Source organism: Symphalangus syndactylus, chromosome 23, assembly GCF_028878055.3.
Source record: "Symphalangus syndactylus isolate Jambi chromosome 23, NHGRI_mSymSyn1-v2.1_pri, whole genome shotgun sequence".
Taxonomy (NCBI): Eukaryota; Metazoa; Chordata; class Mammalia; order Primates; family Hylobatidae; genus Symphalangus; species Symphalangus syndactylus.
The window spans coordinates 20,141,587-20,161,727 of record NC_072445.2 but is presented as its reverse complement, the minus strand read 5'-3'; the positions used below and the strand labels follow the sequence as shown (position 1 = coordinate 20,161,727).

Genomic DNA, 20,141 nt, shown 5'->3' with positions numbered 1-20,141 from the left:
CTAGAAGAAAACCTAGGCAATACCATTCAGGACATAGGCATGGGCAAGGACTTCATGTCTGAAACACCAAAAGCAATGGCAACAAAAGCCAAAATTGACAAATGGGATCTAATTAAACTAAAGAGCTTCTGCACAGCAAAAGAAACTACCATCAGAGTGAACAGGCAACCTACAGAATGGGAGAAAATTTTGCAACCTACTCATCTGACAAAGGGCTGATATCCAGAATCTACAATGAACTCAAACAAATTTACAAGAAAAAAACAAACAACCCCATCAAAAAGTGGGCGAAGGACATGAACAGACACTTCTCATGCTCATTTCTTAAGCTCGGTTTTCTCCCTTGGTCTCTGTCTTGACACATGCTATCCATCAAATAATGATATGGCTACCTGCTAATTTGCTAATTTAATACATTCAAATTAACTTTAAAAGAAAGCTTTTCCTGCAAGGATTCATTCAAGCATTAAATCCTCTTGCTTCTGTTTCTATCCCCATTTGGCTTTTGATTCTGTATAAAATTAGATTTTGCATTTACAGCAATATACTTCAACACACACATGTACATACATCTGCTGTATTAGTTAAGATAATGATTTCTATTTTACCATATACACTCTAAAATTTCAAGGGCTTACCAGAAGAGAGACTTATTTCCCACTCCTGTAATACCGCATCACAATGTGATAGAAGAGGGAGTTGAAGGAAATAGGAGTGTGCTCCATGGAGTCCTTCAAAGATTTAGAATGATAGAGGCTCTGCCATCTTCAACACTTGACTCCCAAGGTCAGCTTGAAGAAGAGAAATGAAGGTTCTAAAGGAAGTTCTTATGGCTGAAAGTAGCATGAATTGTTTTCTGCTCCCACTCCATTGGCCAGAACTCAGTCACAGGATCACACCAGAGCTGGGCCCTGATTGGGAAACAACTTTTCAGAAACAACTCTGTACTATACAGGGGGAGCACAAACCTTGGGTGGATTTTCAGTCATCTCTCTTTATATGCATAAATACATCTAAGACTTCATGGCTAAGTCTCTAAATTCCAGTATAAATCTCTAAAATTCTCAAAGCTTGAGGAATTAAGGAGTTGGATAGTGGAGTAGGAGACCTCGTGGCAGACACCAAAGACTGTTTTGGTAGTAGTAGTAGCAAGTGGAGCTGCAACTAGGGTAGAAGATCTCAGAAATAATTTGTCCGTGAAAGGAAGCAAAGATGGGATTAGCTTATCTTATCATTCACTCATGCATTATTTCATTCATTTATTGGACATTCTCTCGATTAGTTGCTTTATGGCAGGCAATGTGCTAAGTGCTGAGGATACAAAGATAAATAAATTATTTATACCATCCAGTGGGGCAACAGCTGTAATGGATTCATGTACACTATGTATGTGAAAGTAATATACATTATTTTAGTGGAGGAGAATGGCTTTCCACTAAGGTAGCCTAACAAATTCCCAGTATAGTCTCAGAAACCTATTTTCCTGTTGGATTCTAACATTTTCCTCCTTTGTATATATGCAGGCCCTGGTTCCAACTTTGCATTCTGCTTTCACGGACAATAATATGATCATATTTACTTAGTACAAAGATCCCTTGGCCACATATTATTTGCAGAATGGATTTAAAAAGGGTGAAATTGAATGCAGGGATAGTCAAGAGGCTACTGTCATAGCTTTTACTGGTTCTCTCTTCTATTAGGAAGAAAATTTAAAATCCTACCCATAACTCACAAAGTTCTTCATGTCAAGCCACTGTCTAATAGTCTAGCTGCTTCCCCATAGCTTCCCACCCCAATCCCTAACTCCACGTTGGGCAGCCCAACAATATTGGGCTACTCATAGTTTCTCACACTTTGACACCTCATTCTATGCCCCCGTTTATATATAAAAGTCACTCTCTGCTTGTCTGCCCATTTAGAAAACTAAAAAACCACTTACCTCTCAAAATTCAGCAAAATGTGGCTTCCTTAGAGAAATCTTCTCTAACTCTCCTTCCTGCACCAAACTTAAATACTTCTCTTATGCTCCTATTGCATTTTGTATTCATATCATTTATGTCAATATAATTTATAGTATATTACATAATACTACATCATATTATATTATAATTTTTCATTTCTTTCTACCAAGATCTCTTTAAAGGAATAATGACTTGTCTCTTTCTATGGCCTGTGCCTAGGTTGATACTGGGAACATAGTATATTCAATAAGTAGTCATTAGATGGGTGGGTGGTGGATGGATGGACTGATAGTGGGTTGATATCATCATATGAAGAAACCCCCTTTAATTCTTTTTTTTTTTTTTTTTTTTTTTTGAGACAGGGTCTCGCTTTGTCACCCAGGCTGGAGTCTAGTGGCACGAGCTGGGCTCACTGCAACCTCCACCTCCTGGGTTCAAGCAATTCTCCTGCCTCAGCTTCCTGAGTAACTGGTATTACAGGCATGCATCACCATACCCGGCTATTTTTTTTGTATGTTTATTAGAGACTGGGCTTCACCACGTTGGCCAGACTGGCCTCAAACTCCTGGCCTCAAGTGATCCACCCACCTTGGCCTCCCAAAGTGCTGGGATTATAAGCATGAGTCACCATGCCTGGCCTAACAGCAATGGAAAAGCAGTGAAGGTATTTGAACCAGGGGAGTGGTATAATTCACAGAACTAGTTCACACAAAGCCAAATTTGGTGGTACTGAATAAGAAGGTGGGATCAGCAGGGAAGCAGGCTGAGTAGGAGGCTGATAACAGAACTTTATTATTTTTGAGTTGCCCAGCATTCTAAGGCACTTTCTATACTGGGGAAATTCACTCCGCATTGCCTATGGTGGGGTTATTACATGCCAGAAAGAGGCCATGAAGATTAAGATTACCCTAGCCAGGCTTCCTAGCAGTTGGGGTTGGTGTGCGTGACTCGGGCTTGACCAATGAGACACCACACCCGAACTTTTGACTCTAGAGGGTGTGACACAAAGTCACAGGGACAGTTAGTGATTACTTATAGCAGCAGAGGAGCAGTGATGAGGACAGCATTGGGAGGGTTCCAGTGGTGGTATCCTAGCTGCACTGGTTTCTGTATCATTTTGGCTGTGGTCTTCTGCATCTTAGACCTTCTTGGTTTCTACCTAGTTTCTGAGGCTGTTTCTCAAGATTCTTGTTAACTCTGTAAGAGCCACCTGCTCATCCTCTATATATTACTTTTCTGCTACTTAGCCAAAGATATTTCCTATCATTTGCATCCACGTGCTCTGTCAAGTATAGTAATTGAAGCAATGATGACACTGGTGGGTACCTGCCCAGCATCCCTCTACTCCTAATCTAGATTTTTACTTGCATATCCTTCCATTCCCATGCAGCCAACACTTCAGGGAAAACTGATAGCACTCCTCACTCTAGGGGTGAGTCTAAGTTGGCTTTTTCACCAGAATGTTAAATCAGCACATGCCCTAGCCCAGCCACAGTCATGTTCAGAGGTGAACAGGTGACCCAAATGTCCCTGTGGTGGAATAAAATTAAGGCAGAGGGCACTACTGGCAGCTGTCCTGGGAATCAGCTTTAGAATGACGCTGACCTTCAGAAGACAGAGCTAGAGAGACAGGACCTTGTGATAACTTCACTGAGCCTCTGGCTTAACCAGCCCTGAACCCAAATCAAGCTGTGGATTGCCAATGGAATAAATCAAAGATGACTAAAGTTACGATGCAAGGTGAGTGGGGTCGAAGGTGGTGTCACAGTTAAAACAGGAAATATGGAAAGAGGATCAGGTTTGGTGAGAAGATTAGATGTTCAGGTCCAAATATGGTACATTTGCTTTTCTAGAAGTCTTTCTGCACTTTAAAATCCTTTAAATTCAAATAAAGAGTAAAGCTCACCAAATACTTTCACATGTTTACACCTCAAACTAAAGTCTAGGCATTTTTGAAAGAGTAAAAATAGCTGCATAGAAGGACCACAATTCACAGATTTCTGTGTTGCTTTTCTCATGCTGTAGGTTTTAGCATGAGAAGAAAAGCAGTGAAAAGGAATCTGCTTCTAGAGTTTTGACTACTCAGAACTGTAACAGTACTGCAATAATATTCTTCCTTAATTAGTGCCAATAAAAATGAGTATCTCTTACCATTGTAAGAAGTAATCTCATTTTTCATCCTTCTTCTTCTTCTTTTTTTAATTTTTTTTGCTTTTTTGTTAACATGGAGATGAATGATATTAGCTACAGATTGAAATGAGTAAATGTGTATGTGTATCTCATTGTCATGTATGTATGTCACAAATGTACTCTTGTCATCTGTTTAACTAAGCTGTTTCAGTTACAGTTACCGTGATCTACCCAGACTGAAAACCTTAGAATATCCTTTGAACACTTCTCCCTGTGCTTTCTTTTCTTTTTTTTTTTTTTTTGGTACTTCCAATATGTTTTTCTCCTCACTTTATTTCCCATCCCCAGATCATTACCTTGACAGCCTATTAATTGTTAAACTCTAAACACTTTACCTCCATGGCGTTTCCCATATCCATTCCCTTTCTTATATTACTATTGCATCTCCATAATCCAACCCCTATTGCCTCTGGCAAGAGTTTTGGAGTCACCAACATTTACCATCCTTCCCCATTTCAATTTAACCTCTTGCACCACTCTTTTCATGAACTTTTGATAGATCCACATACCTTACTGGATGCAATATGCCCACTCTTAACCCTGGCACTCAAAGTCCTCAGCTATGCAGCCATGACCCTCTTTTCCAATCTTATTATAACCCATCATGCCCTGCTCAGGCTTTCCATTCCAATTAAATAAGCTGTTCACTAGTTTTTAAACACATCCCTATCCTTGCCCACAAGGCTTCGATTCACCTTAGCTCTATCCAGCATCCACATCACATGCCCTTCTTTTTTCCTTGAAGCCTTTCTTGGTCTTTTTCAGTGGATGAGACCTTTCATCTCTTTAAGGAACTTTCCCTTGTCCTTGGCACCATCTTCCCCTTAGAGATAAGACTTTGAAACCTTGACCCCTTAGCACTTGCCTTGCTGTCTCTGAAAACCACCCCATCTAGTCTAGTCACTGAGTTCTCTTATATTTCTACAGTGTCTCCAGCAGTGCTCATTGCTACTTACAGATTTCAACCAAGAAATTCAGCCAAGTTGATTTCTGTTCTTCTAAAGTTACTTCAAGATGCCAATTTCTTTCCCTCCTACTTTTGCTGCTTTCCAACCGTGTCTTCACATCACCATTTTAATTCTTTCCAAAGTGCAGATGTGTTCATCATCCCTCCTCCAGAATGTAGAAGTTTGTATAGCAGAAATGTTGAGAAGTTAAGAGTTCACACTTTGAAGACAAGCCATTTGGATATAATTTAGCTCACCCACTGTCCAGCTAGTTGTCCTTGGGCAAATTACGTCATCTCTAAATGGGGCCTATGGTGAAGTTTAAATACGTTAATGCCTGTGAATGTTTACAGAGTTCCTTCACAAAGTTAGCTGTAAGGAAATGATAGTCTGATAGGATGATAAATTCCAAATTTCAGCTGAGATACCATAAGTTAATAAATATGACATTCTAAACAGTTGTAGGTATCACACCAAAATGCAGATTTTCTAAGCAGGTGGCCCAAAAACTAGTTAGATAGCACTATATCCTGAAAGGGAGATTAATAAGATAAAGGGAGTGGAGATAAAAAGATCTCTACCAAGGTTGTCTTTGTAGAAATCCATGCTGGGACTCCTGTTGGGACCTCAAGAGGGAGGTTTAAGATGATGCCTGCCCCCTCACCTCAAGACTGCTTGGGAGAAGGAGGAGCACCCTTTCCATGGAATCATTTGAAAACCTGAATATCTAGTTCCCAATGATTGACTCCCACTTTATTGTCCTTTGTTATTTAATCTCGGTTTGTCCTTGTGTGTGTATTGGACAGGACTTTTTTAGTTGTTAGTGACAGAAACAATACCTGAATTGGGTTGAGGAAAAAGAGAGGCATTGGTTGGGATAATGCTAGTATATTAAAATAACCAAAGGAAGAGTTGAATAATGAGACTCATGGCAGGACAGGGCATCACTGGGCCTCCAAAGTGACTGAAAATGAGGACTCCGATGCTTCCAGAATTTGATTTCCTTTCTCCACTTTTTCTTTCTGTTTCTAATTTGTCTTAATTCAAAGGCACAAGTGAAAAACACAGCAGCAACAGTCCCAAGCTTCTGACATCACAGGGGATTGGTGCTCTTGACCCAGTTTAGGTTTGGAAAATCCTCATGAGAAGTCTGACCAGCCTGGTAAGGGCCTCCTTCAGACACATCCAATATGGGAGGAGAAGGAGAAGTTTCCAGAGAATGCAATGCACAGAAGACAGGAATGCTGAGCAAACACCCTCTTTATTTTCATCCCTGTAATTTTTCGAGTGTGTCAGCTTCTTAAGCATGGTACTGCCCAGAATGAATGCACTTGGTTCTGATATTGAGGATGGAAAGGGGAAAATATGTCTTCCTAAAGAATGAATTAAGGCAGGGATAAAACTCTTGGACCCAGGGAGGAAGGTACGGCAAAGAAGAAATGACAGTGGCTTCTTAGGAGTGCTACTCAGGGATTAGCTGTAAGGTATCTGTGGGGCCTCAGCAGCAGTAAGGTGCTGACTGGGCAGTGGTGGAATGAGCACTGTCCCTGAGACTGCCTGAGGGCACTGCAGCTGCCACTTAGCATGGACCTTCTACCCAATGGGGAGAATGCGGATTGCATTTTGTGCCCCTCTTCCTTTTTCAGTGCCCCTCTGACTTCTCATGGACCTCTCCACCCCACCATCCCCATTGTCCAGCGACCCGAGTCGTCTTCATTTACCTCAGCCTCCCTTCTCAGGTTCACTCTCCTTTGTAGGGACCTAGGTTGTAGATTTATTTCTTGTCTGTGTGACAGTACCTGTTCTCCGCTGGCTTTCCAAGCAAAAGAATTCCATTCATTCATTCATGTATTCATTCATCCAACACACTCACTGAGCTCTCACTGCATGGCAGGCCTTGTTGTTTGGGGGCACTTGGAGATATAGCTGTGGGCAAGGTAGAGGAGCCTGCTTCTCAAGGAGCTGGCTTTCCATGGAGGGACGGAGATAACAACTATGCAAATAAATATACAGTATCCATTAGTGGTAAGTGCTTGGAAGAAAAATAATGCAGGCTGCAGAGATAGTGAAAGGAGTGCTATGTAGATAGGCTGATTAGGACAGGCCTTTTGAGGAGGGACATTTAAGCAGAGACATGAATGCTGTGGAAGGATGAACCCTGCCACAATGATGGGAATAGTGTTCTAGACAGAGGGATGGCCAAGCGCAAAGGCCCTGAGGTGAGAATGTGTTTTTGCATGTGATGGACAGACTCAAGTGAGGTATCATAATGGAAGAAACACAGGTGACTCTTTACCATAGGAACAAACCTTAACACCTTGCTCATAATAAGAGAAATATAAACTAGAAAACTCATTGAGGTCTCTAGTGTGTGTTTGGGATATTTTGATTGCTAGTGTCAGTAACAGAATCTGAATTAGCTGGAGAAAAGATTGGAAGGCATTGATTCAGACAATGCTGCCTGAGTTCACTTGTAGAAATATGTGCGCCTATAGAAAGAGAAATGCAAATCAAAGCTGCACTGAGATAACCACATCTTACCCACCAGATGGGAAAATGTCCAATGCATTCTGAAACACATACTGTGGAGAAACAAACTTTCTCGTAAATTGCTGGTGGGGAAGAAAAATAGTACAATTCCTGTGGAGGAAAATTTGGCCAAGAGCTAGCAAAATTACATAGGCATTTGCCTTTTAACCCAGTGTTTCCACTCTAAAATCTGTCCCAAAGATACAGTAACAAAATATGAAAATTCAAAGTCTATCCATTGCTGCATTATTTAATAGCAAAAGGCTGGAAACAACCCAAATGGGGACTTATTGCAGAAACGTTGGTAAATCCAAATAGTTGAATACTATACAGCTGTAAAAAGGAAAAGGACTATTTCTACATATTACTATGGTGTGATCTCCAGCGTCACATTTTACGGTGATTAAGACCAAGACAGAAAAAAGTGAGCAGTGTGCTGTCATTTATGGGATAAAGGATGGGAAAACAATATACACATATACTTGTTAAGATTTTTTAAAATGAGAGAGGCTAAACAATAAGGATGTATGAGAGGGAAAGAAAGAATACTGTGATCGCAGGGATAGAAGCTGGATTTCTTCGTAGATCTGTACTTTTGATTTTTGAGCCATGGAAATATTTTATATAATTATAACACAAAATTAAAGAGAAAAACAATCATTAGGCATCAAAAACAGATGAACCTAACTTAGTCTCTAGTTGGTGGAATAGATGTGCTATTCTAAATGACAGTAATACATAATTTGTATATGCTTTATGGGATATACGCTAAGGACAAAAATAACTAGAAAAAAATCTTAAACTCCTTCTGGTTGCATTAATATTGTGATTCCAAGGCTGTCGTGCCTATAGTGTGGGATAAGGCAACTAGCTAATTATGTTGCTGATAAGAACGAATATATCTGGTGTGAAAGAAAGGGATACAAATGTAAGACTTATGTGTTTCAGCAGAATCTCTGTAGCCCTGGATCTGAAATGGAATGATCAATCTGAACTCATGGCATATGTTATCTTTAAAATATTTACGTATTTTCTAGCTCTGTTCACTGAAAAGTCTTATAAACAATACCCAACCCAGTACAAAGAGCTCCTCTAAGCTTCTAGATTGGTATCTTAAAATATGTTGAAATATTTACTAAGTGGAACTGGGGCTCCTTGGAGAAATGCCTGACTCCTTATCTAAGGCAGGAAATGAACAAGATGAGTCTGGAACATCTTGTCATGCCAGAAGGTAAGTGCCCTTTGACGATTTGTCAAAGGACTCAGAAGCCAACCTGATTAAACTCCCACTAGCTAAAGATGGGCAATTTGAGCATTAATAAGATTAAACCACAATGGATTGTAGTTTTATGTGTTTAATATGTTTAACCATCACATATGTTTAATCCATGAATTCCTAATGATACTTTAAAAACAAAAATGAAAAAACCCTCAGTGATCTTTGCAGGATAATAGGGAAGTAAATCATGAAAAAAAAAAAAAACTAGTTAAGCTGAGTGCAGTGTCTCAAGCCTGTAATCCCAGTGACTCTGGAGGCTGAGGCAGGAGGATCACTTGAGGCCAGGAATTGGAGACCAGCCTGGGCAACATAGCAAGACCCCCCATATCTCATAAAAAATGTTTAATTAATAAAGGAAAAGAAGCAAATATTTATTTTTGCCTTAACTAAATAGTAGATGAGAAGTAGTTCTCCTTAATGGAAGTGTTCCATGAATAAATGAAGGAGGAATGTCATCATTGTGCAAATCCTAATAAATGAACGCACCTAGACATTGAGCATGAAGGCACTAATACCACAAAAGAGAGACAGCCAGACTCTATGTACCCACTGATAGAAGTACACATAGCACCATCTAGGAAGGAGTCTTGCCAAACCTGAATCCCTTAAGCCTCTGGATCTAAACAACAGAACCTACAGGCAACAGAAAACTCTGTTAAATTACACTGTGTCGAGTTTCTAAATTTCCACTATATGTAAATTCTAAAAGACAAATAACATGGCTTCATCACCACCAACAAACTGCAAGGAATTAAAAAAAGAAATGGAGGAGAACTCTATAGATTAAAAGAAACATGAGAGACACAGTAGTTTGGATCCCAATTTAAATAAGCAAACTATTAAAGAGGAAAGAAGGAAGAGAAGGAACACCAGGATGCGATCAAGGAGAGGGGGAGAAAGGATGGGAAGTGAGAGGACATCATAGTACAGCTGGAGAAATTTGAACCCTGGCAGGACGTTTGGTGATATAAAGAATTATTCTTGCTTTTTGAATTGTGTGATGGTACGTATTGTGATTTCAAAAGAGGAATCCTTTGTCTTTTAGAGATATATACTGAAATATTTATAAACGAAATTATATGATGCCAGGCACCTGCTGCAAAATAATCTGGAGTGAATATGGAAGTGGGTGAAGACATGGAGCTGTGGTTTTCAGGCTTGAGCTTGCATCAGAATCACCTGGAGGTCTTATTAAACTACAGATACTGGTCTTCCCTCCAGAGTGTCTGATTCAGTCTTGGGTGGGGCCCAAGAATCTGCCTTTCTAATAAGCTCATAAGTGATGTTGATGCTGTTGGTCTGGGGACCACACTCTGAGAGTGACTAGCAGAGAGGAAGCAAGATTGGCCCCTTGTTAATTATTTTTGCACCTGGGTGGTGGATACATGAAGGCTCATTATTACTTTCTCTCTTCTGCTGAATATATTTGAAATTCTCCATAATAAACATTTAAAAAACAGATGATCCAGAAGGGCATACAGAAGGAGCAGAGCCTTTGACAACCCATAGCTGTAATGGGAACTTCTATGCTGATTAGCCAAACAGGCTTGGCTGCTGCTACCACAGCTTCCTCTGGGATTGGAAGGTGTGCATCTCCTCCTGCTGAGGTGGAGGTGAGTGTATCAGCTCAGCTGTCCATCCTTTTAGAGAATTGCCTGGACTGAAGGGAGGGCAATGGTCTCTGTCCAAGGGGTCTGTGCATAATGTATCCTTTCCTCAGCGTGATCAGTCATTGCAAGAGCAGTGGTTTGGATGAATCCCAAGGTTTTCTGGCCACTTCAAATGGAAAGGACACTCCTGAACAGAGCTGTGCCAGGACTCAGCTCTCAGAGATGAGAGGTTATCACCGAACTCGCCATGCCCTTGCAGCCCTCCTGCAAAAACCTCCCTGCAACTCCTAGATCTAGGAGGCACCTCTATTGGTTTGAGTCTCTCTACTTGCCTTTTTAGATTCATTTGTGTATTTATCCATTCATCCTTCAGATGTTTATTAGAGTACCTCCTAAGTGTCAGGCATCCTTCTAGCCCCTGGGAATACAGCAGGGAACAGAATAGGCAAAAATCTCTGCTTTTATGGAGATTAAATTCTAGTTGTGAGGACAAGCAGTGGACACATAAATAAATGAGCAGAATAATTTCACGTAGTGAAAAGTGCTGTGAAGAAAGTTAAAATGAAGATGCCAGGACAGTGATTGACTCTATGTGTGTATACATGTGCACACATTTTTTAATTTTAGCTGATTGGGGAATACTTTTCCAAAGAGATGTGATCTGAGAGAGATGATAAGAAGGAGCAAGCCATGAAGAGATCTGAATATTTTCGGAGAGAGGGAATAGCAAGTGCAAAGGGCTGAGATGGGAATGAGCTTGGAATTTCTTTCTTTCTTTCTTTCTTTCTTTCTTTCTTTCTTTCTTTCTTTCTTTCTCTTTCTTTCTCTTTCTTTCTTTTCTTTCTTGAACACATTTTCTTTCTTTTCTTTTCTTTTCTTTCTGGAACACCAATAAGGCCAATGGGGCTGGAACAAGAAGAGTGAAGAAAGGTGAGAATGATATGAGATGAAGTGGGAGGATAATCCGAATCTAGTGTTTACATCTAGCCATTGGCCAAAGTACATCTACATTCTAGACACCTCCAAGGCTGCAAGTCAGCCCCTAGCTATAAAAAAAACACATTATTGGCCAGGCGCAGTGGTTCAAGCCTGTAATCCCAGCACTTTGGGAGGCCAAGGTGGGCAGATCATGAGGTCAAGAAATCGAGACCATTCTGGCCAACATGGTGAAACCCTGTCTCTTCTAAAAATACAAAAATTAGCTGAGCATGGTGGCCTGTGCCTGCAGTCCCAGCTAGTCAGGAGGCTGAGGCAGGAGAATCATTTGAACCCAGGAGGTGGTGGTTGCCGTGAGCTGAGATCGTGCCACTGCACTCCAGCCTGGCGACAGAATGAGACTGTATCTAAAAAAAAAAAAAAAAAAAAAAAAAAAAACTCTAGAGAAACAGGACACTATTATAACAGGTGAGCCCCCTGGGCTCTCTAGCCAATAGGAAAATGACCATATTTGTATAGACAATTGACTATTAAAAACCCAATAAATTGGGGGTTTAAAACCCACTAATTTTAGTTCAGAGTTACTGGAAAGTTCCTTTGCCCCACAAATCATCTGCTCTTGATGCCTAGAACTCTGCCCTAAAACACTATTTACCCAACTTAAGACTCTGTCTCCTATTAAAATATGGATTCCTCTGGGAGGGATAATACTATGAGTTATCAGTCCTTTAATGCTTATACAGATGAGTTGACAGCTGTCCTTGAAAAGATATTTTAAAAAGAGGAAAACTTAAAGTTAGTGGGTGCTTGGATAGCAGGGAGGAGTCTGCAGGGCAGAATCAAATTAGAAAGGGAAAGCTGAGGATACATCAGAAAAAAAAACTGCCTATTTTACAACTTCAGGTAGAGCTTTGCTTCCTGGATAATGTCCTCTGGCCAGGGCATGTCACAGCAACGTTCATCTTTTATAGCTCTTTCCTAAACATAAAGTGTGAAATAATTCGTACAGCCCCTTATGTAAACAGAGCAATGATTAGAATGTGTTGCTTCTACTTTGCTGTTGTTTCTTGATGGGCTCTGGGCACACGTGGACTTTGCCTTTATGGATGAACTGTCACTGATATGGCATAACGTTTTCATGAGTATGAAACGGTGATGTGCTGGAACAGCCCGTGTGAGCAGATTACATGCATGCCTTCCCAACTTTGTATTCAGTTTGACTTCACACTGACTGCTTGAAATCAGCCATGATGAGCATATTTACAACATAGAAATTGATGAATGCTAAAAATTGAAATGTTTCTTTTCAGAGAGCTGATCATTAAACATTTACCAGTATGCTGTGAAATGTAAAAAATAAATTTTAGGATATGCCATGGCATATGAAAAAATATTCATTTCTTTGTTTTGCCTCTTGAACAGATGCCAGTGATGTTCAAAATCATATTCACCTTTGTATTTCTTTACATTTTAGCTACATTTGTACAGGTAGCTCCCCTATTTACCTTTTCAAAAGCTGCCAGGTACTTCATGTTGGCCAGGTTTTGCATCATCTGGCTCTGGCTGCCTTACTGTATACATCAGGCCCCAGCCAGATTTAACCCTGAGCGAGTTTTGCATCCAAATGCCTTATTCTTTCCTTTGGACATTTCTAGTCTGTTTCTACCTAGCTGAAGGGCACCCCTCACTTCTTCTCTGTCTGCCGCTGTCTTTCCCGTGTTTCAAGGTCAGAGCAGAAATTTCCTCCCCCTCTTTGATGCTCACCTGCCATCCTAACATGGGATCCAGCATTTAGCATTCATTGCTCTTTCTCCAGTGCTCCCACTGAACACTTCCTGTACCTCTTCAGCCATCACCATCCCTGCCTTGTGAAATGTTGGTCTACATGTCTTATCTCCTCCCCTGGATTTTAAGCCCATTGATGATAGTGACATTTGCTTTTTCATCATTTTATCCTTGAGAGTATCAGATGCAGAGCTTTGCATAGTCAGTACTCGATATTAGTTGGATTATATGCATATATGACTTAATATTTCCCACAGTGTCCTGGACAGCGAAATAAATGCCACTTGAACAAATGCACGAAGACACACACACACAGTTTCATCAGTCTAAATATCTGTATGTGTGGCCTGATTACCTTTAGCATAGAAAATGCCTTGTTGAAGGGGAACTTTGGACTGAAGTGTAGACTAATGAGGACAAATGAGAAAGCTTCTACTCTCAGTCTGAAATGTCACCTTTCTCATCTGCGTGTAAAATTGGGAGGCTTTTGTCCAGTCATATGTTAGAAAAGTACCAATCTGTTATAAATCAGGATGTTCCAGTGGCCACTGAAGATCCAACTGAACTCTTAATGATAGATGCTGCTACAATGTTAGTTCTATTGGGACTTGTATAACTAATGATAAAATAAAAAACAATTGGAAATTTTTCCTTTGGTCACTCCTGTGAAAGGAGGCTATTCCTATATGATTGATTTATTAAACAAGTATCATCTTCTTGTGCCAGGCAGTCTGTGAAAGGCTGAAGATATAAAGGTAAATTATCTGTGGCCTTGCCCTTCAGGGATTTATAATCAGGAAAAGAGCCTGAGAAAGCAAAGGGATGTGTTCAAAGTCTCAGGTGAAGTCAAGCCCCGAGGATCTGACAAGCTCTGAGCCACATCAGTGAGTTTGCCCATTAGAACCTGCCATCTGTCCCCGTGTGAAACATTTGCTGTAACTCCTTTCCATGAACTGCTTTTGGTTTGAATGACCTTGGAGACAGCCTGAAATCCCGAGCTTGGGAGGGTGCTTTTAGCGTTACTGGTCTGCGCTTATGGTCTTCAAATAGAATTTCCACAAACCTCTAATTATCTCCTCTTACCATGCTCCCTAAATGACAGACGACCAGCTCTTTAGTCACTCCAAGAACGGATTTCTATTCAGCCCATGCCCGGGATGCATTAGGATGCCCAGAACATGTGTGGCTGCTCCGAGTGGCACAGAGCAATTAACAGAAGCCAAGCAATTTGCAAAATGCCTCAACTTCCTGCTCATCTCGAAGGCAGAAAATTGTCAAACCTTAACCTCAGGAGGCTCATCTGCAGAATTACACCTCCCCCACTCAAAGAAGAAACTCTGGTGTCAGATTCCCCCCACCCTCCTGCTTTTTGCAAACATAAGCACTCGGCTGCAACAACAGCTCTGACTCAGTTCCTAGCTAACGCTGCCTGAATTGATTTAGTCTGAGTTCAGATTTAGCACATAATCATGTTCAATTTGCTCCACTGCACTGCCTAGAGATAAAAGGCTTGGAGAAAAAAAAATAGCTTCAGCTTGTGTCAGTCTTTGTGGTGATGTCATTGCCATGAGCGAGCCGGGCCGTTCGTTACTCTGCTGTGCTGCCTCAGACGCGGAGGGCTGCGTGCAGTGGGAGCGGGCTCCAGGAGCCCGAGCCTCCAGCCGTCCCCAGAGCAAGGCAGCACCGGGGCCTGGCCACAGCAATATCCATCTGGAGGCTCTTCCCTTCACTCCCAACTCTGAGGTTGTCTAACTCTTTATTAAAAATTCAGAAGGGGGAATGCCAGCCCCTAGCATGGACTGTGATGTTTCCACTCTGGTTGCCTGTGTGGTGGATGTCGAGGTCTTTACCAATCAGGAGGTTAAGGTATGCACCTGCAATCTTATTTTTCATTGTTGCTGTTACTGACGCTGCTTGGCAGAGCCTTTTTAGCTGAGGAAATAAGACTTTGGTTAATAGTTTTCAGCTCATAGTCTGCGCTAGAAATGCATGTGGCGAATGCATGGCTACATTAAGTAGAATAAGTTGGAAGAGGGACCAGCATATTATTTTTAAATATGACAAGGTCTGCCATTGTTTCTTCTTGTCTTTTTTATTAGGTGATCCCCAGTCAGTCCTTTCTGAGTAGACATATTTTCATATTCTCATATTGTATCTTTGTCAATAAGGAGAATTTTCCAGCCCTCAATGTCAAGAGGGATTTTGAATCAATGATTACATGAAGAAAGCACACATAATAAACCCAGCATCCAGGCCAGCCTGACAGTGGGGCAGTAACCCTTTCTGGCATGTCACTTAAATATCCTGTGATGTGGTCTTCAAATTAAACAATAGCTGTTCTACAGATGGCAGTTTCAGTCCCCAGCTTTCTGGAAATCAAAGTTGGAGAGCAGCTGCCTAAATTTTCTTTGTCAGGCAAAGAAAGAAAGTCATTTTCCTTGAGCAGTTGTTCATAAAGTTTAGGCATAAATATTTCGCATCTAAAGGCTTAGTATTATACATGCTGGTCCTCACTGATTGCCGGCAGCAGTTGTTGACTTGTCATAGGTAATCGTCCTCCGGTGATACTCATTCTCTTTTATTTTTCATTTGGCTTTATATTATGAAAAAGATTCCAGACTTGTAAAATGGAAATGTTTATTTTTTCTCTCATATTTAATAGAAGAACTAGCTGAAGCTTCTTATTTAAATAGTTCACACACACATACACACACACAGAAGGTCAGTTGTTCATTGTGTGGTGGGAGGAATAAAAGGGGAATTACATTGCATAATCATTTACCATCCTTGCTTTAGTCTTAACTTAAAGAAAAACCCTGAATTCTTTATTGTTGGGTGTGCAGGTGACACCCTGGTGCTTTACAGGTGGGGATTTTTGTGTTCTTGGCATAACACATGGCTATGTCATTCAAGATTGCAGCTTTAACAATCTTTTGAAATAGATTTGATAATCTGGCTTCTTGTTCTTGCATATTTTAAACATGTAGCCCTGTATTTACCAATTTTTGTGCCAGTTCCATGGAAATGTCCACCGCCTGTCATATGAATGTTCAGAAAATAAGGATACAAAGGTTTGGCACTGTCTGTGATTGCATTGAGAATGGAAATATGCATGCAGAGACCCATGATCCTGCCAGCCGTACTTCCATAGCACTTGAGAAGGGAGAGCAGTCATCAGACCCCTCCAGTTTAAAGCCAGTGTCAAGTCCAGTGTGGGTAACCAGGTAGAGGGACATCTTCCAGTAACCACTGGAAGATAATTCCATCTATGGAGAATAAAACTTCACAGCTCCCTTCTGTCCTCAACAGTTATCTGTTGTTTACACACTTGCCCTGAGAATGTCATAAGATATTCTAAACTTTTTTGGTTTCAGAAAAGATAGTGAGAAAATATTTATTGGAGATCTGCAACATGCCAGGCATTGTGCTTATATAGGAAAAAGTTTAAAATATGCTTGTATGGCATATGTATCTATGATATAGATATAAAAATAACCAATTGCCCAAGGTTTCTTAAAGACAAAGAATATTTTGTGGAATTAAGAGGATACAGAGTTGTTACAGCTGGTTGTATGTGAGTGGTTGGGGTGCTTTTATGGAAAAATGATACTTAAAGATGGGTAGACTTTATACAGAAAGAGAGAAGGCACAGCATTTTGCAGTCTAGTGAGTCAATTCTTTTGACTGCAGTAGATTCTCTATGAGAGATTAGAGGCAAACGGGAAAGGAGGTGAGTCAGGGCTAGACGGTGAACAGCTGATGCTGTTCTTCATAAATTTATGAGGTTTTTTTGAGGAAGACTCTTACCAGAAATATGTGCTACATGTCTTTACTGCCAATAGCTCTGAATCATGGTGGGCTTTTTTTTTTTTTTTTTTTAGAAAGTTTACCTAATCTTTCTGTGCCTTAGTCTTCTCATATAATGTGAGAATAGTAGTAATTTCTACCTTATTAGCTTAGAGACAAGAGAATTATACATGTAGAATAATTAACACAGTGCCTGACTCGTATTTAGCGCTCAATAAATGTTAGCTATCACCATCATCGTCACTGTCATCTTTGTAGGGACTCTCTGAAAGTGATAGGTTACTTTTACCAGTTTATCGGAGTGTCCTAAATCCAGCTGAGTTTACAATGACAGTCTAGCACACAGAAAATGTTTTCCCTCCCACCCCACTCCCAATACACACAAACACTCTAGCCATCTAGAAAACATGGCTCTCCATTTTTGGTATTTAATCATCTAATGTAAAGCAGTAACATTATTAAAAAGCAAAGATCTACTTTGTGCTTATTAAAAAGGGGGAAAATGAACAAATTAAGGTGGGCCAAATGTTATGTGTTAAGAAAACCTGTGCTCCTTGTTCAAAACTGACCATTACTCTTATTACAAAGAAAGGTTCAAATGTAAAATTCTAGGCACCAAACAAAGCTTCCCCAAAGGTATCTGTCTTCTTCATTCATTACTAATAACTGGTGAAGCCAAGAGTTCCTTCTTCAAAGTCTTTAAGGTTTACTGTCAGAGAAAAGGGAGGCACATGGAAAGGGTCTGTCTCACCTGCTTATATCCATCTTGCTTAATCTCAGGCTTGTTTGTTTAATAGGCATCCCCACTTTCTACATGTAGCCCCCACGGGCAAGCAGCCATACTAGGGGGATGCAACCAGCAGGCCTCCTTCATAAGGACAGGAGTTTATTTGAAATGGTTAGAAGCATCCACAAATCCAGTTTCCCATAGTGACATGGAAAGCCTCATCCTCCATGGTGGCTCTCAGCTGATTGCATTAGGGGCCCTTCTGACTCCAGTTTCCTAAATTTCATCAAAGCTGCTCAAGCAATAGTAGTAAAAAGAGGAAGAAATCAGACAAATGGAATTCTGCCATATTTGGCTTTCTCTGGAAATTCCATTGGTGGTGTTGTGAACTTAGCCGTCTGTTCTGCAATGTGAGAGTTCTCAGAAAGATCTAGAAGTTGAGAGCCCTCAATAGAAAATGCTAGAGGGAACTGCAGAATTTCTGTGTGTGTGAATGTGCAGGGTTGATTTTCTCCAGAATTCTCATATTTCTGAAAATAGTCTTTCCACTCCACAAAGAGCCAAACCCTTGGGAAAATTAAAGAGATCCAAGAGATTGGTAATGAAATTTATATTTCACTTTAATCCAGTCGTTCTTAAACCTGATTGCACATTGGTATCCCCTGGAGAGCTTTTAAAAATATTAATGTGCCCAGGCCCCACCCCCAGGACTTTTACCTAGCTGGTCTGAATGGAGCCCAGGCATAGGGAATCATACAAAGCCAGTGTCTTGTCTCTTTTAGGCACAAGTAGGCACAGGTGAGGTCAGCCAAGGACTGTCTAGAGTAAGCTCTGCTTAAGAACTTGGATCCTTATCTCCCCAGCTAAGACGTGATGTGTGCAGTTTTAAAAACAATATCTCTGAGCTATCAGAAATGTTGAGGCTCACTCAACACGTCAGTTCTCCGCACCTGCAGTTCCTTCACCTGATTCTGAGCCAACAGCAAATGCTCTTCTTTACTGCTGGCCACTGTAGGGGGCCTTTTCAGAGCTGCAGAGCACCCCCACTCTGCCAGGGAGCATCCAAACCTGGGGCTGCCTCTTCTCTGCAATGGTGGCTTCCTGCACAGAAGAAAGGGTGGGTTCCTCCTCTCTAGATTGAAGGGCTTCTGATTCATGTACCAGGGATCCAGCCTTGTCTCCATGGGCATCCATGTAGGACACAGGAATTCACAAAGCTCCCTTCCGCTCATTAGAGCAGGCAGGAAACATGACAAATCTTATAAGAAATACAGAAGCTTCAAAGACCCTTGGCACTCGAGAGATTTGTTCATTCATTCAAAAACATGTGTGGAACACTTATTACCTACCAGGCAATGCTCTAGGCCTAGGAGTTCGATAAGATAGACGTCCCTGCCCTCATGGAGCATATATTCTAACATGGGCTGCAGACAATGAACTAGTAAACAAGTAAATATACATTGTAATTTCAGCTAGTGATGAGGGCTATGAAGAAAAATAGCAGAGTGAGGGATAGAGCATTGATGGGGGAGGAATGGCCACTTTTGAAAAGATTGCCATTGGAAACATCTCTGGAGAAGTGACAGTTTATTAAATGTAATTGTTTCAATGTCATTCAGAGATCTAAAGAAAGTTAGAGAGCCACGTACAGAGCTGAGAGAAAATCATTCCACGTAGAGGAATGGTAGGTAGAAAGAGAGGCCATCTTAGCCATCGTATCTGATGTGCTCCCACCTAGTCCCCCAACCAGCACCATTTAACCTGTTTCAATCATTCATTCATTTAGGTACCCATTGAGATGGTCACTGTCTCAAGCTATAATTTATTTTTTTAAGGAGACTCTTTTTCAGAAAATTGTACTTAACCTAATTCCCTCATGCTACGTTTTAAGCCCAATAGCTCTCTTAGGGCAGGGGTAAATACAAGTAGAAATGTGTTTTCAGCACAGTAATTTTTCATATGCTTGGAATCTTAGGATTGCTACAGGACAGCTCTTTTTCTCTTCTGAAAGGCCAAGGCCTTTTTAAGGTCATTCATAAATCCTACTTTCTCTCCTCTGCTTTTGAGAATTTCTCAACATCCTCCCAATCCATGTGACCTGGGACAATCTCTTAACCTTTCTGGATGCAAAATAATCATGCTGAGAAAAATCCCCTACTGCTTTGTGCATTTTATTTTTCTTTTTACACAATGGTATACGTGACTGAGTCAGAGTCTATTTGTTTCATGCTGTTGTGTGAGTTATGAAAAAGACCAGCCATTAGATTTCATTGTACCAGACCAGTACAATGAAATCTCTCTCTCATACGAACCACTGGACATTTCAAATTACTTTTTTGTATGGTGAGAGTGGTAGGAGGAGAAGAATGA

The 20,141-nt window shown here is 40.8% G+C and overlaps 1 protein-coding gene across 4 annotated transcripts in view; it reads left to right on the top strand.

The window, feature by feature from the left end:
- Positions 1–20,141, top strand: part of RCAN2 (regulator of calcineurin 2) — a 285,432-nt gene that overhangs the window by 161,612 nt on the left and 103,679 nt on the right. The window contains exon 1 of one of the 4 annotated variants that reach the window (XM_055264307.2): positions 13,541–15,103. The exons of the other annotated variants lie outside the window; for them this stretch is intronic. Within the exon in view, the coding sequence (XP_055120282.1) occupies positions 15,017–15,103 (87 nt within the window). The 5' untranslated portion in view covers positions 13,541–15,016. Of the gene's footprint in view, positions 1–13,540; positions 15,104–20,141 lie in introns of those variants that run through there. 4 annotated transcript variants of the gene reach the window in all.